Source organism: Mobula birostris, chromosome 4 (genome assembly GCF_030028105.1).
Source record: "Mobula birostris isolate sMobBir1 chromosome 4, sMobBir1.hap1, whole genome shotgun sequence".
Taxonomy (NCBI): domain Eukaryota; kingdom Metazoa; phylum Chordata; class Chondrichthyes; order Myliobatiformes; family Myliobatidae; genus Mobula; species Mobula birostris.
In genome coordinates, this window is record NC_092373.1 from 196,552,533 (window position 1) to 196,575,268 (window position 22,736).

Below are 22,736 nucleotides of genomic sequence, written 5' to 3' on the forward strand. Positions count from 1 at the left end.
TTATGCAGGATTCCCTAAAGGTTAACTTGCAGGTTAGGGAAGGCAAATGCAATGCTAGCATTGATTTCAAAAGGACTAAAATACAAAAGCAAGAATGGAATGCTGAAGCTTACTGTATAAGGCATTGGATAGAATGAACTTGGAGTATTGTGAGCTGTTTTGGGCTACTTTTCTAAGAAAAGATTTGCTGGCATTGGAGAGGGTCCAGAGGAGGTTCATGAGAAATATTAGAGTTATGAAAGGGTTAACATAAGACGACTGTTTGATGGCTCTGGACCTGTACTCGCTGGAGTTTAGAAGAATGAGGGAAAATCGCATTGAAACCTATCGGAAATTGAAAGGCCTAGATAGAGTGGATATGGAAAGGATGCTTCCTGCATTGGGGGAGTCTAGAACCAGGATTCAACACCCTCAGAATTGAAAGACATCATTTTCTTTAGTCAGAGGGTGGTGAATCTATGGAAATTCTTGCCACAAACAACTGTGGAGGCTATTGGGTATATTTAAAGGTGGAGGTTGATATTTTATTGATTTATCAGGGCATCAAACATTATGGGGAGAAGACAAAAGAATGGGATGCAGAGGGATAAGAAATCAGCCATGAGACTTAATAGGCCCACTGGCTTAATTCTACTCCTCCATCTTATGGTCCTTCCTCCCTCTCACCAAAGAATGATGAAGAGGAGGCAAAACCCCTCATTGGATTTGAAGGTGTTCTTGTGTGTGTAATTGATGATCTGTAATAGGCAAGGAAGTGGTACCCAGGATTCGACTCAGTTGTGTCCACTCATGCCTTCCAATCAACACAAGGTACAATGAGACAGATCCCCTCCTTGTTGTCAGTGATGTTATCACCCTGCAGTGCAGTGGCCAAACTGTAGCATACAAAATACTGTTGGAACTCAGGAGGTCAAAGAACATCTAGGAGTGATGAAGGGTCTTGGCCCACAACATTGCCTGTTCATTTCCTTCCATAGATGCTGCCTGACTTGCTGAGTTCCTCCAGACTTTCTTTGTGTGTATTGCTCCAGATTAGCATTTGCAATCTCGTGTCTCCAGTTACCAAACTGTCCATGGCCCAAATAGTGTTTTGCACAGTTCAAGCACGACCTCTCTTGCTATCATATTCTATGCCAGGGTCAAGATGTTTGTCACATATACATCAAAACATACAGTGAAATGTGTCATTAGTGTTAACTAATGGGGCAGCCCGCAAGTGTTGCCAACAAAGCACGCCCACTGTGCTCAGCAGAACAACACAAAACACAACAATCAACAACAAACAAGACCTGTTCCTCCCTCCCACCCATGCACATACACTGCCCTTTAACCCTTGGACAAGCCTCAGACCGGCCTTCGACCTCCCCAGCTGAACAGAGATTCTCAGACGGTTCTGGCCAACAGGCCTCGACTTCCAGACTTCTGATTCATCCTCTGGCCTCAGTCCTCGGCAATGATCCCAGGACACGCTGATCACCAAACCAGGCCTGAAACTCCAGACTCACTGATGGGAAAATCCAAACACTAGGCATCGAACACTGGTCTCACCAATTCGCAAATCCAGGGGTTCATCGGACTGCTTTCCTCCCGCCTGCATGGAACTCTGACTCCAGAACCATATTGGCAGCTTCATCACCCACTCATAGGTAGCTTCTCAACACTTTGTATAACTGTTCTAACTGTTCAGCATCTGTATTCAAAAACCCCCGTTCCTTTACACTTCTCAATTTCCTACCATTTACTACACGTCCCCTTGGCTTTTTATTTATTATTATTGAGCCGCACTGCCCAGCAATCTCCTGATTTAACCCTAGCCTAATTACGGGACAATTTACACTGAGCAATTAACCTACCAACTGGTACACCTTTGGACTGTGAGAGGAAACCGGAGGATCCAAAGGAAACCCTCACGGTCATGGAGAAAACGTACAAACTCCTTACTGGCAGCGACAGAAATTGAACGCAGGTGGCCTGTACTGTAAAGTGCTGTGCTAACCACTACTCCACTGTGACTTGTCTGTAGTCCCCAAATGAACTGCCTCACACTTCTTTATTTTATTTTTTATTTCAAAATACAGCACAGTGACGTGCCTTTCCGGCCCAGTTAACCTGTACGTCTTTGGAATGGGGGAGGAAACTGGAGCACATGGAGGAAATCCTTGGGAAGAATGTACAAACTTCTTACAGAGAGCAGCAGGAATTGAACCTGGATCACTGGCATTGTAATAATGTTATGCTAACACTACTATGCTATCGTGTTGGCCCTTCTCAGAGCTGAATTTATTTGTTGCTTCTTTTTGTCCCCCAAAACGTGGAGGACAATTTTTTGACTACTTTGACCATTATAACTATCTAAAGCCCAGGACTCCGATCGGGACAAATCTCTATTGTATATTTCTCAAAACCTTCTTGCATTCTCATTTCAATTGTGGGTACTTTGGAAGCTGATGTGATGTGTATTGAAATTCTGATGGCATTTCCACTTTGGCACTCCCCGACTTCAAAGGAACCTCTTTCGGAAAGAAAAGAATAAGCCTCAACAGGATGTGGGTCACGCCATCAAGGTTGCATTTGAAGTACACCCGAACTGTGCTGACTGCGTGGTTTGGTCAGAGAGCGTAAAGAACCACTTTTACAGTGAGTGACTGCGGTTACAGACAAGGGAGAATGAATGTGAGTTGTGAATCTCCAGCTGGGAACCTGGCCGACTTCATCATCCTAGACACAGTTTCAGAGCAGACAGAAAAATTTACTCAATCCAGTTTATAACACTGAACTGTGAAAATCCAGTAGTTTATTAACATAATCCCATGTCAGACCAACTTCCTTTGCCTTTCTTCCCTTTTCTACTTCCAATTGAGTATCTATCGTGATTCAATGCCTTGAAAAGAGCCACTTCCCTCACTATTTATTTCTTTATTTAGAGACACAGCACAGAACAGGCTCTTCCAACCCAGCAACCCACCTATTTAACACTAACCTAATCGCAGGATAATTTAAAATGACCAATTAACCTGACCAGCTGGTACGTCTTGGGAATGTGGGAGGAAACCGGAGCACCCGGAGGAAACCCACACAGTCATGGGGAGAATCGGCAAATTCCTTACAGATGGCACCAGAATTGGACTCTGGAACATCCTGAGCTGTAACAACTGCTACAGCACCATGGTGCCTAATGAACAAGTGGCTCATTTAAACAGTACCGTGCAAAAGAGCTAGGGTGCCTAAGGTTTTTGCACAGCACTGCATTTGTCAACATGGAGCAGAAAGAGTTTGTAAATCTGGCAGGAGCAAAGGATGTTGGGAATGGGGAGGGTAGATCGCCACGGGACGGCTTTGGGACAAGTGGCAGAGAAGCAGTGCTGGGGCGAGGGGTGGTGTGGGTGCAGACACATCCAGCCCAAAGATACCAAGAAAGGTCATTCTATTCCGATTGATCGTTACAGAATGTCTTTCTGGTGCTTTCCGTTCCCTCCGTTCTCCCTGTCCCCTTCACACTCTGTCCACAATACAGACCCATATCAGAGTCAAGTTTATCATCACTCACGTGTCATGACATTTCTTTGCAGCAGCAGTACAATACGATATACAAAATTACTACAGTACTGCGCAAAAGTCTCTAGGACCCTAGATCTTTTGCACAGTACTGTATATGAGGTCATGAACAAAGTAATTTCCAATCCAGTGCACCGAGGTCAGTGTTGACATTAAGAATGGACAGGGTATTAAAATGACTGAATTAATGAACCACAGGCAAATTTTACTACAGGTTAGATTGCTGACGAACTTCTCTTTACATTCCAGATATGACTGGCCTCAGAGCTAAAAATCATAAACCCAAGAGATTCTGTAGGCGCTGGAAATCCAAAGCAACACCCAAAAAACAGTGGAGGAACTGAGCAAATTGGGCAGCATCTATGGAGAAGGAATAAATAGTCAACAATTCAAGCCAAGACCCTTCGTCAAGAATGGAAAGGAAGGGGGACAAAGCCAGAATAAGAAAGTGGGAGGAAGGGGAGGACTACTATATGGAAGATTATAGGTGAAACCAAGTAAGGGGGATGATGAGTGGGTAGGGGAGGGGGTGAAATGTGAAGCACAGTGACAGGTGGAAAAGGCAAAGGGTTGAAGGAGGACAGCCCAAAACGTTGACTGTTTATTCCTCTCCACAGATGCTGCCTGACCTGCTGAGTTCCTCCAACATTTTGTGTGCATGAGACTCATTCAGCACTGAAGGAGGCTGTTTAATCCACCAATCTTTTTACCCATCTACCAAAATCCAATATGCCTCACCAGGTATGTATCCTTCTATGCCTTGCCTATATAACTTCCTGTCTGATTGTCTCTCAAATATAGTAATTGTATCTGATTCCATCAGCTCCTTTGCAGTACTTTCAGATATCCGATGCTCTCAATGAAAATAAAATTCTCAAACTCCTCTTTAAAGTTCATGCATCTCATCTTAAACCTCTGCCTACTTGATTTTGATACACATACCAAAGGGAAAAAGTTTCTGACAATATTTATGAGTTTTATAGGTGGCTTGACTTCCCTTGCTCTGGTAATGAATGCTGCATTGCACTGCTGTTGCTTGAGTCCGAGGATTTGATTTTGGCTAATGGTTCGAGGTACGATTGTAATTAAAATTATGTTATTTTATACAACCCAGCAGAGAATATATATATATAATGTGTGTGTGTCTGTGTGTGTGTGTATATATGTATATATATATATGTGTGTGTGTGTATATATATATATATACACACACACACACACACACACACACACACACACACATATATATATACATATATATATGTGTGTGTGTATGTGTATATATATATATATATATCTATATATAGCTACTTGCTGGTGACAAGTAAAACAAAATAGATTATTAATAACACTTTTTCTGGTAAATGGTCACTTCAGACTGCAGCCTGCAACTTCCGTGCTGGAGCCAAGCTTTTGAACAACCTGTATGACCTGGCATTCTTGCAGCACAAGTTGAAATCTTGAAGGTGCAGGACGGTTGTGGCTTGGTGTGTATGGGACAAATCGAGCCTGCGGGGTCCGGGACAGTCAGTGGGGATTGAGCCAATATATGGCCATTGCTGGAATGGACTTGGAGGCAGTTCAATGCAACAGAACGAGGTGAGCAGAGATGAAGAAAAATCGAAGTGTAGTCTGGGCCCCAGAGCAAGGGAAGACCAGATATTTGATAAACTTAAGCGCCGAGTCAAGGTCAGGTACGGGCTGAATCAAGGCCATACGGCTCAGGCCGAAGAATATATCGAAGCTGCAGGGCAAAGGGTCCAAGAGCAAGGAATAACTCAAGGTTTGGACGGTGTAAACACTGGAAAGGTCAGGGTGTTGGGGCCAGAGGCTGGTTCAGCTCGCTGCTCCGTAAGGCTTACATGTCTCTGCACTGAACTAAGGTTGTAGCCTGCAACTAAGGAGCTTCAGAATTGGCTGCAGTTTTGCCTGGCTGCGGAATCACTTTTGTGAACTTCAACTCTGAATGCTATTTGCTCATTTTTATTGTTTGCACGATTTGTTGTTTTCTCTCTGCACATTAGATGTTTGATGGTCTTCTTTTGTTTTAATGGGTTCTATTGGGGTTTCTTTTGTAAGGAGACAAATCTCAAGGGTGCATAAAGTACATACTTAAAGATTAAATGTACTTTGAACTTTAATATTTGTTACTATATGCAGTATCTGCACACGTACATCAACATTTCCAGTGAAATCCATAATTTTGTATCAATGACTTGTATCAATGACATGTCTGAGCATGTGCTGGAGGCAGCCTGGAAGTGTCGCTATACTTCCAGCACCAACAAAGTATGCCCACAATTTACTAATCCTTACTACTGTACGTCATTGGAAAGTGCAAGAAAACCAGAGCACCCAGAAGAAACCCATGTGGCCGCAGGGAGAGAACGACTAGCTCCTTACACCCAGCAGAGGGAATTGAACCCCGATCACTGGCGCTAAACACTACACAGCCACCCACTCAATACCCAAACAACTTACAGTAATTTATTATAGTGGATTTGTGTTAATTGGGCTATTGCTTATTTGGAACAACTCCTAATGAACAAAAACTAATTGTGAAAATTGCCGTGACTCCCTTTGTTTACTTGGGAGAGTATGCCACTTAATTAGGGTAGGAGATTTTGCACAACAGGTTCAAACTAGCACCAATCATGCGCACTAGAAGCTAAACCATGCTTAGAGGGAACAGTTTTTAAATAGCATCAGTTGTACATGTTTGTGTTCAAAAAGCACTGATTTTTGCCATTGATAGTTGGCAAGAAATAAGCAGCAGGACATTTCCAAACTGTTTTGCTCACTGCAGTTTCAAGCACTCAGCTTGGAGATACCAGAAACAGACAGGAGTGAAAATGAAATGAGTTCACAGCTTCAACAAATTAGGAATTACAAAGAATTTGAAGATAGCGACAATCATCTTGAATGTTGCAATGAAAATGAAGATTTGGACGTGAAATTGTCGAAAATATTGTATGAAGGTAGTCCATTATCTATACTTGGTGTCTGTGCTGATTTTGTTCATTGTGTGCATACTGACTGGTTATATCATCGGCTGGTGTGGGAACCGCACCAACCTTGATTGCTGGGCACTGTAGAGAGTGGTACGGACAGCCCAGCATCTGTGGATGTGAACTTCCCTCCATTGAGGGCATTTATCGCAGCAGGTGCGGAAAGAAGGCCTGGAAGATCATTGGGGACGCCAGTTACATGAACCATAAACTGTTTCAGCCGCTTCCGTCTGGCAACTGCTACTACAGCATTAAAGCCAGGACAAACAGGCTATGGGACAGCTTCTTTCTATAAGTCATTAGCCTTTTAAATTCACATGTCTATACATTGCAAAAGTTATAATTCAAAGAGTTTTACTCCATCATGTTGTGGGATGGATGTAAGATTTAAATAAATTCAAATTCTAATTAGAGGAACCCTCTGTCAATAACAATTAGGAACTAATACAGTTTTGAAGTACTGTAGTATTATTGGCAGCATTAAAATTTATTCTGTATTTCATTTAAATATACAACTAGTTCAAAAAATTCATTCACAACACTAATCAATGATAATTGTGAATGCCATGACAACCATAAAAAAAACTTTTACCTTAATCAAAAATAAATTTCACAGTCCTGAACCTGTCTTAACATTTCCAACTGTGGTTTGGTTCACTTGTATAGATAACACAATCAACAGAAAGCTCATGCATTAATTGCCATTTTATTTGTGTGTGCATTCTTACCTGGGCAGATGTGACCTAATCTTTGCCTCCTCAGCTCAGCCTGGCTCTTACTAATGGGTTGAATTACCTGAGAATCAGCCCGAATGCGAGGATTATATACCTGGGAGGAAAGGACACATATTTGTAGCAGAGACAAAAGGGGGATGGATACCTCTCTCAAAACCCCATGCCTATTTTCTATTGAAAATCGTCCACATGTCCAGTTCTCATGCTTATTACATACAAACCCACATTACAACCATTCAGCATATAGAAATTCACCCAAACAGAATTCACAAAATACTGCAAAAATTTGAGGCACTGAATTAAACTTTGTCTTTGAGAATTTATGTGAATAATGTAGATGAATAAACTTATTTTTCCAACTCCCGTTTCTTAATGTGTGCATGGACGACACAGTTTCCCATCTCGGAGAATTCCCATATGTTGCTTTTAGGAAGACACCACCAGTGTGGAGAACTAATTCAACTAAACAAACAACTTGTACAACATTTTGAATACAATATTGGTAAACACATTTTAATGCAAGGTTTCAGAGGCACACACTTTCCTTAAAACTGAATAAATTAGGCCAGGTTCTGAACGCTAAGTTAACATCTTAACTGGAATAATTCTGAACAATGAACTGGGGTCTATGTAGTATATACCCAGGGGCCACTTTATCAGGTACAGGAGTGGAACCCGGTGCAGCCTTCTGCCTCTGCAGCCCATCCACATCAAGGTGCAACATACTGCGCATTCAGAGATGCTCTTCTGCACACCACTGCTGTAATGCAAGGTTATTTGAGCTACTCTTGCCTTCCTGTCAGCTCGAAAAAGTCTGGCATCTCTCTTTAACAAGGCATTTTCGCTCACAGAATTAGCCGGATGTTTTTTTGTTTTTTGAACTATTATTTGTAAACTGTAGAGGCTGTTGCGAGTGAAAATCCCAGGAGATCAGCAGTTTCTGAAATAATCGAACCACCCCATCTGACACTAACAATCATTGCACGGTCAAAGTCACTGAGATCACATTTCCTCTCCATTCTGACATTTGGGCTGAACAACAACAGAATGCCATGACCATGTCTGCATGCTTTTATGCATTGATTTACTGCCACATGATTGGCTGATTAGAAATGTGCATTAATTAGCAGGTGTACAGATGTACCTAATAAAGTTGGCACTATGTACAGTATATATGAACAACACAATAAATCACAAAGTGAGCCAACAGATCAATAAACACAAGATCATTAAATTCAAAGATTCAAAGTACATTCATCATCAGTGTATGCAGGATACAACCACAGACAGCCATGAAACAAAGAAAACGATGAAACTCATTGAAAGAAAAATCATCAAACCCCCCCCCAAAGTGCAAAATAGCCAAAAAAACACACAAAAAAAAAACACACAATATTAAAACACCACCCCACAAAGTCATCAAGAGTCCAGTCCAGGCCAGGCAAATTCAGTTCAGCTCCATTCAACCTAGCTCTATGTTGTTCATTATCTGCAGGCCACCCCGATCAAAATCACCCAAAAAAGCAAAATAAAAGCAACCAGAAACTAGAAACACAGCACTGTAATGTGAACTACAGAGTTCAATCCACAAACAGTGCCGATTAAACCTTGCCCAAGACCCAGGACTCCAAACCAATCCTCCAGCAGCATCGAACGAGATAGAGACCACGTGAACACAGGGACCTTCTTCCGGGAGCATCGAGCCAGAGAGAGAGAGAGGCTGTCACATGCTGACACTTTCCTCTGGCAGTAGTGAGCAACAGGCTGCTAGGGGCGCTGAACACCGGCCCACTTTCCACTCTCATCCTTGATGACTTCAATCTTCCTTGTCACTTTAATCTGCGAGATTAGCGCGGAATGGAATCAATCACGGGCTCGCGCCCCACCTCCAGGCTTTTTGGCCTTGAGGCCACACACTTTGCTCAAAACGTCAACAAATCTCCCCGGAGACAGCACAGCCCCAGATTGCTCACTGGCCCAAAAACACACCACCAAAATGTAGACTACAGGCTCCAACAGTAGCAGAATCACATTTCAAAGACGTAAAAGAAGTAGTTTTGTGAACTGTCTGGAGGATGTCACCCTTGGTCGCTGGTGCCATCTTCTTCGGGAATTTTTAAAATGCAGATGGGAAATTGAGTAGGTTTTGGGACACTTCATTACAACTAAGGTATTAGAGTGAGGGAACTCTGCAAAAATGACTCAACAAGAGGAGATCAGGCATAAAATAAAACACTTGATAAGATCAAAACAAAGTCACCAAGAACACTTTAAGTTGTGACACAAATTCATGAGGGATATAGATAGGATAAATGCAAGCAGAGGTTTTTCCACTGAGATTGGGTGAGACTACAACTAGAGGTCATGGGTTAAAGGTGAAAAGTTTAAGGGAAACATGAGGGGGAACTTCTTCACTCCGAGGGTGGTGAGTGTGTGAAATGAGCTACCAGTGCAAGTGACACACATCAAAGTTGCTGGTGAACGCAGCAGGCCAGGCAGCATCTCTAGGAAGAGGTACAGTTGACGCTTCAGGCCGAGACCCTTCGTCAGGACTGTACCTCTTCCTAGAGATGCTGCCTGGCCTGCTGCGTTCACCAGCAACTTTGATGTGTGTTGCTTGAATTTCCAGCATCTGCAGAATTCCTCATGTTTACCAGTGTAAGTGGTAGATTTAGGTTCGATTTCGACATTTAAGAGAAATTTGAATGGGTACATGGATGGGAGGGAAATGGAGGGCTGCGGTCCAGGGACAGGTCAATGGGACTAGGCAGATTGACAGTTCAGCACAGAGTAGATGGACCAAAGGGTCTGTTTCTGTGGTGCAGTGTTCTATGAGTAAGACTACGACTCTAAATTCAAGACTAATTAAGTAACAAAATAACTTGATTAGTAGTTAGTAAAAGGCATTTTAGAAAAGTGATTACTGAAGCTGAGAAAGAATGAAAATCAAAACTTGAATGAAAACTGGACCTGGAAAACTGAAATACGCAGAATGATTTTTATTGAACCACAGTTGTACTACTTTCCTCACCACATACTACTGCTTTCAATAATTAAATCGTTGATATCGAGAGTAGAAATTTGAAGAACTGGTCAATACCATTGAATCTGTGGTCAAGAGCAATCTGCACATTTAGGCATCTGCTAAGCATAGTGGGCATGCTGGAATGTTCAGTGACCCTTGCGGGCTGTCCCCAGCACATCCATAGGTTCTGTTGGTTGTGAATACAAATGAGACATTTCACTGTATGTTTGGATGTACGTGTGATAGATAAATGAATCTGAATCTGAGAATTTTCACACAGGCTCACTGGATAGGATCGACTCTGACAGAGCCAAGCTTGTGGTTCTGATGCAGGATTTCAACCTGAAATGTCAACAATTTCTCACCCCGCCCCCCCACTCCTCCATCAGATGCTGCTTGACACACAGATGGTTTACTGCACTAAATTCCAGCATCCACATTGTTATCTCCTTATTATTCAATTTGTTTTAATAGATAGTCAGGACATTGGGACAGCATGTCGCCTCAAGTTTACTTGCCATATGTTATCTTACCTAATGACCAATGTTTCGAGAAAATATTCAGGACTAGGTAGATAAAACTTCTGGAGTGGGTCCTCGAGGCTGCATTTTGTGCTGTATCATTGTGCTTCTTTTGTCAATGTACACATTTAATTGAGTTAAAATGAGGACACAGATACAATATAACAGGGGAGAGATTCAGAAGAAACCATACACGCAGGAGCAGTTAGGCCATTTGGCCCATCAATCTTCTCCACCAATCAATCATGCTGTTTTATTAGTCTCTCAACCTCATTCTTCTCCCTTCTCCTTGAAACACATGATATCCTGACTAATCAAGAACCTACAACCTCCACTTTACATATACCTTGAGAGAAAACTTCTTCACGCAGAAGATAGTGAGAACCTGGAATGAACTGCCAGAGAAGTGGTCGAGGTAAGTACAATTGCAGCATTTTAGAGGAATTTGGGGAAGGACTTGAGAGGTCAAACACAAGTACCTGGAACTAACAGTGAAGATGCTGTGGTCAGCATGGAACAGTTGGGCTAAAGAGCCTATTTTTATGCTGTATTATTCTAATAATTATGTCCTCATCAAATTGCCAGACAGGCTCAAAGCAAGTTATTTTCAATCCGATGCTCCCAAAGCAGGGTGATTTGAGTTGGTGTAATAACTAAGGTGTCCATTTCCCTTATTTGGCTTAAAGAGAGAAGAGTTCACATTGAAGAAGCAAGAGGCTGGGATTTGTATCTATTGTTAATACCTAATGTAGTAACTTAAAGCCAGGCACTTTATATCTAACCTGGCAGATTGAACTATGACAGGCAAGGATTAATTTTATTTAATGCACCCGGGGGATACAGTAGGACTAACTGATACACTACTTTTTTCACTGAAAACAAGGTATAAAACTGAGCAGCAAAGATACAAAATTATGAGGGGTAATGATAGGGAAAATGCAATCAGGCTTTTTTTCGCACCGAGCTTGGGTGAACTAGAACTAGAGATTATAGGTTATGGGTGAAAGGTGAAATACAGGTGTTTCCTGCTTTTTGAACGTTCGTTCTATGACACCTCACTGTTACGAAAGACCTACATTAGTTCCGTTTCTGCTAACAGAAGGTGTTTTCACTGTTACGAAAAAAGGCAGCGCACGCCCCGAGCAGCCAAGCTCCTCCCCCAGAACTGCATTCTAGCCGGAATTGCTTAAACACGTGCCTGTGAGCATCTGTGCTTTATGTCAATTTATTTTGAGCATCCGTTTGCAAGATGAGTTCTAAGGTATCAGAAAAGCCTGAAAGAGCTCATAAGGGTGTTACACAGCGTAAAACTAGACATAATTAAGCGTTTCGATCGTGGTGAACGAAGTAAGGACAACGTGAGTTTGGCTTGTGGAAGTTGATGAAGATGATGTTGAAGAGGTTTTGGCATCCAATGACCAAGAACTGATAGATGAAGAGCTGATGCAATTGGAAGGGGAAAGGATAACAATCGAAACCGAATGCAGTAGCGAACTGACCGAAAGTGAAGTTGTCCAGGAACTGAACGTGAAGCAACTGCGTGAGATTTTCACTGCAATGATTGCAGAAAAGTATTACTTTAATTTTGAAAGGGTACATAGGTTTAGGGCATATTTGCAGGATGGTTTGAATGCTTACAAAGAACTGTATGATAGAAAACTGTGCGAGGCTAAGCAGTCAAGCATACTGTCATTTTTCAAGCCTTCCACATCAGCCACAGCAGACGACGAACCTCGACCTTCGACATCGAGGCAGGCAGACATAGGAGATGACCTGCCTGCCCTGATGGAAACAGATGACGATGAGATGACACCCCAGTGTCCCACCACTCCAACCCCCAGGCCGCAGACCAATACATTGCCGCCAAGAATGCAATGGTGCAGCAGTAGCCGGGACGCACCCAGCACATCTTTAAGAAAAGAGCCTAAATAAATAAGTAATTAATTAGGTGCCACCCGGCAAGTAAATGTCGGCCCAGATCAGAGGCAAAGCAATCGGCAATCGCTCGTGATATCCTGATCTGGGCTGACATTTATGTGCCGGGCGGCACCTAATTAATTAGCTTGTTTATTTCGGCTTTTTTCTTAAAGATGTGCTGGGTGTGTCACAGCTACTTCTGCACCGCCGCATGCTTCGCGGCAATGTATTGGTCCGCGACCTGGAGTTTGGGGACCACTGCACCACTCCAACCTCCGACGACTCAGCCTAACACACCATCATCAGTGTGCTCGGCACTGTCTTCCCAATTCGGGTAAGCGATACTACACTGTACATACATTATCTCTACTTTATATAGACTGTATATTTTTATGTGTTATTTGGTATGATTTGGCAGCTTCATAGCTTAAAGGTTACTGGAGAGAGTGTTTCTGCCAAGAGCGCTTGCGTGAGATTTTCGCTACGGAGAACAGTGCAGCAATGATTGTAGAAAAGTATTTCTACTTTATATAGGCTGTGTATTTATCATATCATTCCTGCTTTTACTATATGTTACTGTTATTTTAGGTTTTGTGTGTTATTTGGCATGATTTGGTAGGTTATTTTTGGGTCTGCAAACGCTCACAAATTTTTCCCATTAAAATAAATGGTAATTGCTTCTTCACTTTACGACATTCCGGCTTACAAACCATTTCATAGGAACGCTCTACCTTCAGATGGCGGGGGAAACCTGTACTCAAGTGGAACGTGAAGGGGTTCTTCTTTCTCTGAGAGCAGTGATCCCAACAGAGGTAGTACCACCCATCCAAGGGGGGTAGTTAAGTGTCCTAAGGGGACATTAGGGGGTGTTCAAAATTCTTGGGGGGGGGGGGGTGGGCGTGGTAAGCAGCACCCTACCTTGAGGCACGAGACCTGACCGACCGTGTCAACTGGCAGCTGATGTCAAAATCAAATAGGCATGTTAATTTTTGTTAGAAGTTGTTCTTTAAAATTTTAATTGAGCCCCGTTAAGGATGGATAAATACATACAGCGCAATCTCTGTGAGTCTGAAGGTGGTGAAGCCTTTAATTCTAATCTTGCTAAGAAACAGAAACTACAGAAAGTGCATCAGTACAATGTTACATCCTGGAGTGTGGTTTTATTCTGTTCCCCTCAGATCAGCGACACCCCATGTGTTTTATTTGATGAAGTCACGAAACCATCAAGATTGCAGGAATACTTCTGTAAAAGACACACTGCAAAGGCTACTTATGGTATTAGCTCCAGAAGATGAAATAAGCTTTTGAAAAACATTGCACACTCATTTGCCAAGAAAGCTAAAAATGACCTTGATAGTGGTCTCATTGTTTCTTATAACATTTCCAAATTGATAGCAAAGTGTAGAAAATCTCCTACAATAGGCAAAAAATTATTAATGCCTGCTGTATCCAAAGTGCTAACTGCTGTTCTCAAAATGAGTACCAGTATTTTAAAATCAATTCCTGAGTAATAACACTGTAGCCTCCACCAACCTCACAGGTGGATAGGGTAGTTAAGAAAGCTTATGGGGTGTTAGCTTTCATAAGTCGAGGGATAGAGTTTAAGAGTCGCGATGTAATGATGCAGCTCTATAAAACTCTGGTTAGGCCACACTTGGAGTACTGTGTCCAGTTCTGGTCACCTCACTATAGGAAGTATGTAGAAGCATTGGAAAGGGTACAAAGGAGATTTACCAGGATGCTGCCTGGTTTAGAAAGTATGCATTATGATCAGAGATTAAGGGAGCTAGGGCTTTACTCTTTGGAGAGAAGGAGGATGAGAGGAGACATGATAGGGGTGTACAAGATAATAACAGGAATAGATAGAGTGGATAGCCAGCGCCTCTTCCCCAGGGCACCACTGCTCAATACAAGAGGACATGGCTTTAAGGTAAGGGGTGGGAAGTTCAAGGGGGATTTTAGAGGAAGGTTTTTTACTCAGAGAATGGTTGGTGCGCAGAATGCACTGCCTGAGTCAGTGGTGGAGGTAGATACACTAGTGAAGTTTAAGAGACTACTAGACAAGGTATATGGAGGAATTTAAGGTGGGGGCTTATATGGGAGGCAGGGTTTGAGGGTGGGCACAACATTGTGGGCTGAAGGGCCTGTACTGTGCTGTATTATTCTATGTTCTATGTTCTAGCTCGTTGTACTAACGAAATGTGTGAAGACACTGAGTATCAACTATGCACAGAGCTACAAAAAAACAGAAATTGGGATACAACTGGATGAGTCAACTGTGCGAGACAACGTGACATTGCTAATGGCATATGTATGGTTAAAAGTGGAAAAGCTCAAGAGATTCTCTCTCGTAAAAAGTTAAAAATAAATATCAACAGAGAATCAATCTACGACGAGCTCAAAATATATATTGAGGATGAAAGTATTCCGATTAGGAACGTGATTTTTTGTGCAACAGATAGAGCACCATATATGGCAGGTCACCATGCAGGTTTAGTGGCAAAGAAGAAATTCAAAGTCTGTTTGCAATCCACTGTGTATTTCATTGTCAACATCTCTCAGCCAAAAACCTCAGCCAGCGATTTTTTTTAAGCATGACTCTTGTAATATCTCCTGTCAACAAAACAGCAGAATATTTTTCCTGTTATGCCAAGATAACAATGAAGAGTTTAGTACTTGCTTCTTCACACTGAAGTGCGTTGGCTGTTAAGGGGCTGCTGCTTAAAACATTTCTTTGATCTTTTTGATACTGCGGTTGGATGTTTGCTTAAAGTCAACAAGAGCTTGGGAAACAGGATTGAACTTCTGCATGGAGATGTGCATACCTAGCCAATCTGCATGACAAATTGAACATTCTATATGTGAAATTACAGGAAAAGAATTTCAATTTAATCCAGGCAAAAAGTGCAGTGTCCCCTTTTATCAGAAAATTGGAAATATACAAGCAAAACGTTAAGATAAAGAAGTTTTCACAGTTGGAAAGTATGGCACTCATTTTCGGAGACAGTAATTTGCAAGAGTACTGATTACACCTGCAGTCACTGAAGAAGGATTTTTAGAATCAATTCAAGAATTTGAACAACCAAGAAATTTCGGACTGGGTAATTAACCCATTTCTTTGCAAGGTAGAAGAACAGGAAGAGAGCTTGCAAGAATAAAAAATTGAAATTCAGAATGATGAAACAGAAAAAATGCTTTTCAAAAATGTCGGTTTTAGTGGTATGTGGCTACACTTTATTCAAAGTTTCCTTATCCTTGGAGAAGAGCCAAACTGCTCTTCATTGCATTTCTATCCTCCTATTTTGGATAAAGAGACTTCAGGGCAATGAACCACACATTCACAAAAAACAGGACCAAATTATAGTTTGGTATAGAATAGATGGGCCAAAGGGCCTGTTTCTGTACTGTAATGTTCTATGACCCTAGAAAAACTTCAGCACAAGATTCACAACTATTAAATAACTATATGAAGGAGTTCAGTGATTTGCACCAACCAATGGATCTGGAGCTCTTCTTGTGAACTTCCCCTAGACAAATTAAGTGTGGATGGGAGGGATATGGAGAGCTATGGTCAATGAGACTAGGCACAATAATATTTGGCATATTATTGGGCTGAAGGGGCTGTTTCTGTGCTGTAGTTCTTCATTACTCTAATTCTGAATGCATCACTCCTGAATGGTGAAAATAATGCTCCAAAGAACCAAAGGTTCAGAAGAACCAAAATTATTTACAACAATAAACCATAGGTCAAAAACTGAGAGGTTTTGTTTCATATAAAGGCAATATAATATGTAGAAGAACACAAAAGTTCACTTACAGTTTTTTGTTCCATTCCAGAGTCGATTACATAAGAAACATCGATGGAAAATGAAGAATCAGCTAAAGTGTCTGCAATGATGATTTTCCTGCGGTGATCTTTGAAGTTCTGGTTGCAGTTTTCATAAACTTTTTGAAAGTTGCTTCCCATGCCTGAATACAATGGAATGGGGATCAGCTCTCCCAACTGAGACCCGAGAGCTCCCCCTTCTGTGCGTATAGCTCGACAGCAGTCAGTTATCTCCTGCCAGAGAGACAGCAAAATGCAGCATTCACTGTCCTTTATGAAATAGCCTAATTTAAACAGAGTAGCTAAAAATTATAGGCACCAACTTTCAGCAAGCATTTGTTCAACATTTACTTATTTATTTAGAGATCTAGTGCAGAACAGGCCCTTCCAGCTGTTCCCCGAGTTGCAATACCGTTGCGCTAACAGCTACACTACCATGGCAACCAATATGTAATATCACCTCCCATCATTGTTGAGCAAACAAAAATAAACATTTGACTGTGGTGGTGTCAGACTACCAGATATTTTGGATTGCTGGTTGCAACTCCTATAAGTACCACATCATGCTTCACCAACACAGAGGCTGTGTACAAGAAGGGCCAGAGTTGCCTCTACTCCTGAGGATGTTGAGGTTCTTTGGAGTAAGCAGGCTTCTCCTTTACACGTTCTATCAGTCTGTTGTCACTAGTACAATCTTCTATGCGGTGGTGTGCTGGGGCAATGGCTTCAACACGAGTAATGCCAACAGGCTCAATAAACTGATTAGAAAGTCTGGCTCTGTCAGGGATCAGACTGGACACACTGGAGGCTGTGGTAGGACAAAGGACCCTACGGAAAATCCTGGCGATGCTGGACAATGTTCCTCACCCTCTGCATGCCACCTTGGCTGTACAGAGAAGGACTTTCAGTCATAAACTATGGCAACTGCGCTGCTCTAAAGAGCGCTGTATGACATCATTCTCACCCTCGGCCATTACACTCTATAATGAGGCAATCTATAGCCGGGGAAGTGCTATACAGTATTACATAAGAAACATCAATGGAAAATGAAGAATCAGCGAAAGTAGCTGCAAATGATTTTCATCTATACCCCCCTCCTGTTAGACTGTTTGTGGTAACTTAATTTTTATTCTTTCTACTTCTCTTCTAATATATATATATATATACACACACATATACACATATGCATACACACACACATATATATATATATATATACACACACATATACACACACACACACACACATACACATATACACACACACACACACACACATACACATATATACACACACACACACCCCAGCAGCACACACATCCTCATTCCTTTTGTTTTAGAGATACAACACAGTAACAGGCCCTTCCCTCCCAGCCCAATTACCCCACTAAATTGCACATCTTAGGAATGCGGGAGGAAACCCGCACTGCCAGGGGGAGAATGTGGGAGGAAACCCGCACTGCCAGGGGGAGAATGCACACACCCCTTACAGACGGGCAGAACCGAATCCGCGTCATTGCTGTTGGAATAGCATTATGCTAGCCACTATGCTACTGTGCTGCCCCTGTTCCTGCTGAAGGTATCAAAATCAGAATCGTTGGTTCAGAACAATATTGTGAGTTGAAGGGCCTGTTCTATGCTCTTATCACTGACCTGTGATGCAAAATTTATTGTTTTGCTGCAGCAGTGGAAAGTCATAATATTACTATCATCTTTAGGTGCAGTGCTGTTTGACATGGGTGATCATAGTCTAATGACCATAATTTTTCTTCGCAAATTTTTCGACAGAAGTGGTTTGCCTTTGCCCTCTTCTGGGCACTGTCTTTACAAGATGGGTCATCCTGGGAAACAGATACTCTCTGTCCACTCTACCTATGCCTCTCATAATCTTCCCAGGATTTTCTCTTGTTCCCTTCTTAAATAGAGGTACATCATTAGCCACCCACCAGTCCTCTGAGACCTTGCCTGTGGTTGGAGAGGACACAAAGATACTGGTCAAGGGCCCATCAGTCTTGTCCCTTGTATCCTTCAGTAGCCTGGGGTAAATCCCATCAAACCTTGGGGATTTATCCACCTTAATACTCATTAGGAGGCCCAATCCTTCCTCCTCCTTGATTTTATTACCAGATAATCTTATAACTCCTTAACGCATTATACAATCTGCACTGATTTCCTGATCCTCCATAGCCTTTACATTAGGAAATACGGAAGCAAAGTTCTCATTGAGACCTCATTCACGTTCTCTGCATCCAAGCAAACGTTCCTCCCCCCTCTTTATCCTTGAGTCATCCCACCCTTCCCTAGTTATCCTCTTGCTCTTTATGTATGTATAGAATGCCTTGGGATTCACCTTAATCATGCATACCAAAAACTTTTCATGGCCCCTCCTGGTTTTCTTAATTGTCTCCTTTAGCTATTTTCTGGCTTCTTTATACTTCTTTCTCATGCGCTCTGTTTGATCCTAGTTTCTGAAACTATACAAACTTTTGCTTTTTCTTTTTAACTATATTTATTACTTCTCTGGACATCCAAAGTTCTCCTATCTTTCTTCTCCCATCCTTCCTTCTAACAGGAACATACCCTTCCCATAATCTAAGCAATTGATCTTTTTTTAACACCTTCCACGTGTCTGATGTGGATTTGCCAGAGAAAAGGCGCTCCCACTTAACGCTTCTTAGTTCCTACTTAATGCCCTCATTTTGCTCTACTCCAACTGAAAACTCTCCCACAAGGGCCATACCTATCCTTATCTTTAGCTATCCTGAAAGTTAAAGAGTTGTGATCACTGTTCCCTAACTGTTCATCCACCCTCCTAGTGAACACTGGAGAGGATTCAGAAACACAAACTACTGCAAGGATGTGAAGGGATGCAGTTATTAGAGGATCACATGGATTAATCTTTGACTGTTAAGAAAATGTCAGACTGAATGTAACTGTACAGAACGATAGTTTGGCAAAGGCAGCATACAGTACAAGAACTGAGTTCAAGAGTTGGGAAGTTGTGTTGCAGTTTTACAGAACTTAAGTTAGACCACATGTGAACTATTGCATTCACTTTAGGTACACTATCATAAGAAGAATGTGGAGGCTTTACCAGGATGCTGCCTGGATTCGAGGTTATGAGCTATAAGGACAGGTTAGACAAACTTGGGCTGTCTTTTCTGGAGTGTCAGAGGAGAGAACTGATGGAGGTTTATAAGATTGTGAGATGCATAGAAAGAGTAGACATTTCCCAGGGTTGAAATGTCTAATACTGGAGAGTAGGTATTTAAGATGAGAGGGGTAAGTTCACAACAGAAGTGCAGGGCAATTTATTTTACACAGTGAGTGGTGGGTGTCTGGAAGGTATTGCCTACAGTGGTAGAGGAGGTAAATACAATAGACGTGTTTAAGAAACTCTAAGATAGGTGCATGAATATGCAAAAAATGGAAGTATATGGCCATTGTGTAGGCAGAAGTGGTTTATTTTGTTGGGAGATTTCAAGGTAAATTTATTATCAAAGTACATATATGTCACCATATACAACCCTGAGATTCATTTTCTTGTAGGCATACACAGTAAATCTAAGAGACACAATAGAATTAATGGAAGACTGCACCCAGCAGGGCGGACAAACAACCAGTGTGCAAAGGACAGCGAGCTGTGCAAACTTAATTAGCTCGACACAACATCGTGGGCTGAAAGGCCTGTTCATGTGTTGTACTGTTCTGTCCTACGAAGTCACTGTGAATCTTTACCAGTTAATGGTTAACCACAGCTATATTGTATTCGATTCTAGGTGCTATGCTTTAGGACAGAAGGAACTTAGGCATAAAACACTTAAAATATACAGAAACCTCCCAAAACAGCAGGGATCTCCCTCCTCAAAGGGAAATTTATTAGAGATTTGAAGATTACGCAGATGAGGACACTCACTGAAGATAATTGTCAAAAATCCAAGGGAAAGCAAGGAAAAACCATTTAACTTAAAGTGACACACACAAAATGCTGGTGGAACACAGCAGGCCAGGCAGCATCTATAGGAAGAAGTTTCCTATCGAGACCCTTCGTCAGGATTAAAGGAAAAAAGAGACAGTAAGAGATTTGAAAGTGGGAGGGGAAAGGGGAGACCGGAAATGATAGGAGAAGACAGGAGGAGGAGGGATGAAGCCAAGAGCTGGGAAGTTGACTGGCAAAAGGGATACAAGGCTGGAGAAGGGGGAGTATCATGGGACGGAAGGCCTTGGAAGAAAGAAAGGAGGAGGGGAGCACCAGAGGAAGATGAAGAACAAGCAAGGAGTTATTGTGAGAGGGGGACAGGGGGAGGGATAGGGACAGGGACAGGGACAGGGGGACGGGGGAGGGACAGGGACAGGGGGATAAATAAATAAACAATTGGGGGAGGGGTAAGAAAGGGAAGAGGGGCATTAATGGAAGTTAGAGAAATCAATGTTCATGCCATCAGATTGGAGGCTACCCAGATGGAATATAAGATGTTGTTCCTCCAACCTGAGTGTGGCTTTATCTCGACAGCAGAGGAGGCCATGGACAGACATATCAGAATGGGAATGGGATGTGGAATTAAAATGTGTGGCCACTGGGAGATCCTGCTTCCTCTGGCGGACAGAGCGTAGGTGTTCAGCAAAGCAGTCTCCCAACATGCGTCAGGTCTCACTAACATATAGAAGGCCACCCCGGGAGCACCGGACACAGTATATCACCCCAGCAGACTCACAGGTGGTGTCACCTCACCTGGAAGGACTGTCTGGGGCCCTGAATGGTGGTGAGGGCGGAACAAGTGCTACACCTGCCCTTACACTCTTAAGAGTGAGCTTTTCCATTAATTATGCAAGTTCCAATTTATAGACAATTACCATTTGAATTAATTACCAATTATTTCACTTATTTGGGTGTGAAAATTACTAAAAAAAATAAAGATCTATTTAAAGTTAACTTTCTACCTTTAATTGACCATGTTAAACAATTGTTTACTAAATGGCCCCCCCCCGTCCTCATCATTGATTGGTCAAATTAATGTCATTAAAATGACTGTTTTACCTAAATTTCTGTATTTATTTCAAATGGTACCAATTTTTATATCTAAATCCTTTTTTGATATTATTGATTCTAAAATTTCTTCATGTATATGGCAGAATAAAAATCCTAGATTGAGTAAGAAATATCTACAGAAATCAAAAAAGGATGGTGGTTTAGCATTGCCAAATTTTAGATTTTATTATTGGGCAATTAATATCCAATATTTAATGTTTTGGACGCAAGATTGGGATGAAATTCATTGTCCACGATGGGTGAACCTTGAGGGTGAATCTGTGCAGGGGTTCTCATTAGCTTCTGTTTTAGGAGCTTCGCTCCCCTTTGCATTAACCAAACTGAATAAACAAATAATTAATCCAATAATTACAATACGAATATGGTTTCAATTTTGCAATATTTTGGATTGAACAAATTATTTTATCTAGTCCTATTATATCTATTTTTTTCCTTTCAACCTTCTAGAATTGATCAAGTTTTTTCCTTATGGAAAACGAGGGGAATAGCATGCTTTCGTGATTTATCTATCAATAATTGTTTCTTGTCGTTTGAATAATTAACTAATAAATATAAGTTGCCTAGTTCACATTTTTTCAGATACCTGCAGATTAGAAGCTTTTTTGAATGGTATTTTACCTAATTTTCCAATATTTCATCCAACTAATATTACAGAAAAAAATTTAGGTTTAAATCCCTATCAGAAGCAGTTAATAGCAGTTTTGTATGATTTAATTATGAAAATACATCTAGGACATCTGATAAAATAAAAAATGAATGGGAAGGAGAACTTCAGGTATTTTTACCTATAGAGAAGTGGGAGAAAATTCTTCAACTAGTTAATACTTCCTCAAAAAGGATGACAGGAGTGAAGGTAGGACTGATTAGAGATAAAGGTAGGAAGATGTGCCTGGAGGCTGTGGAAGTGAGTGAGGTCCTCAATGAATACTTCTGTTCGGTATTCACCAATGAGAGGGAACGTGATGATGGTGAGGACAATATGAGTGAGGTTGATGTTCTGGAGCATGTTGATATTAAGGGAGAGGAGGTGTTGGAGTTGTTAAAATACATTAGGACAGATAAGTCCCCGGGGCCTGACGGAATATTCCCCAGGCTGCTCC

At 41.7% G+C, this 22,736-nt stretch overlaps 1 protein-coding gene across 3 annotated transcripts in view; it reads right to left on the reverse strand.

Moving 5' to 3' along the window:
- LOC140196856 (putative pre-mRNA-splicing factor ATP-dependent RNA helicase DHX32) overlaps positions 1 to 22,736 on the reverse strand; it is a 128,518-nt gene that overhangs the window by 44,424 nt on the left and 61,358 nt on the right. For all 3 annotated transcript variants that reach the window (XM_072256746.1, XM_072256744.1, XM_072256745.1), the window contains 2 exons: positions 16,578 to 16,820; positions 7,292 to 7,391 (listed from right to left, as the gene is read on the reverse strand). In XM_072256746.1, coding sequence (XP_072112847.1) covers positions 7,292 to 7,391; positions 16,578 to 16,820 — 343 coding nt within the window. The remainder of the gene's footprint in view (positions 1 to 7,291; positions 7,392 to 16,577; positions 16,821 to 22,736) is intronic.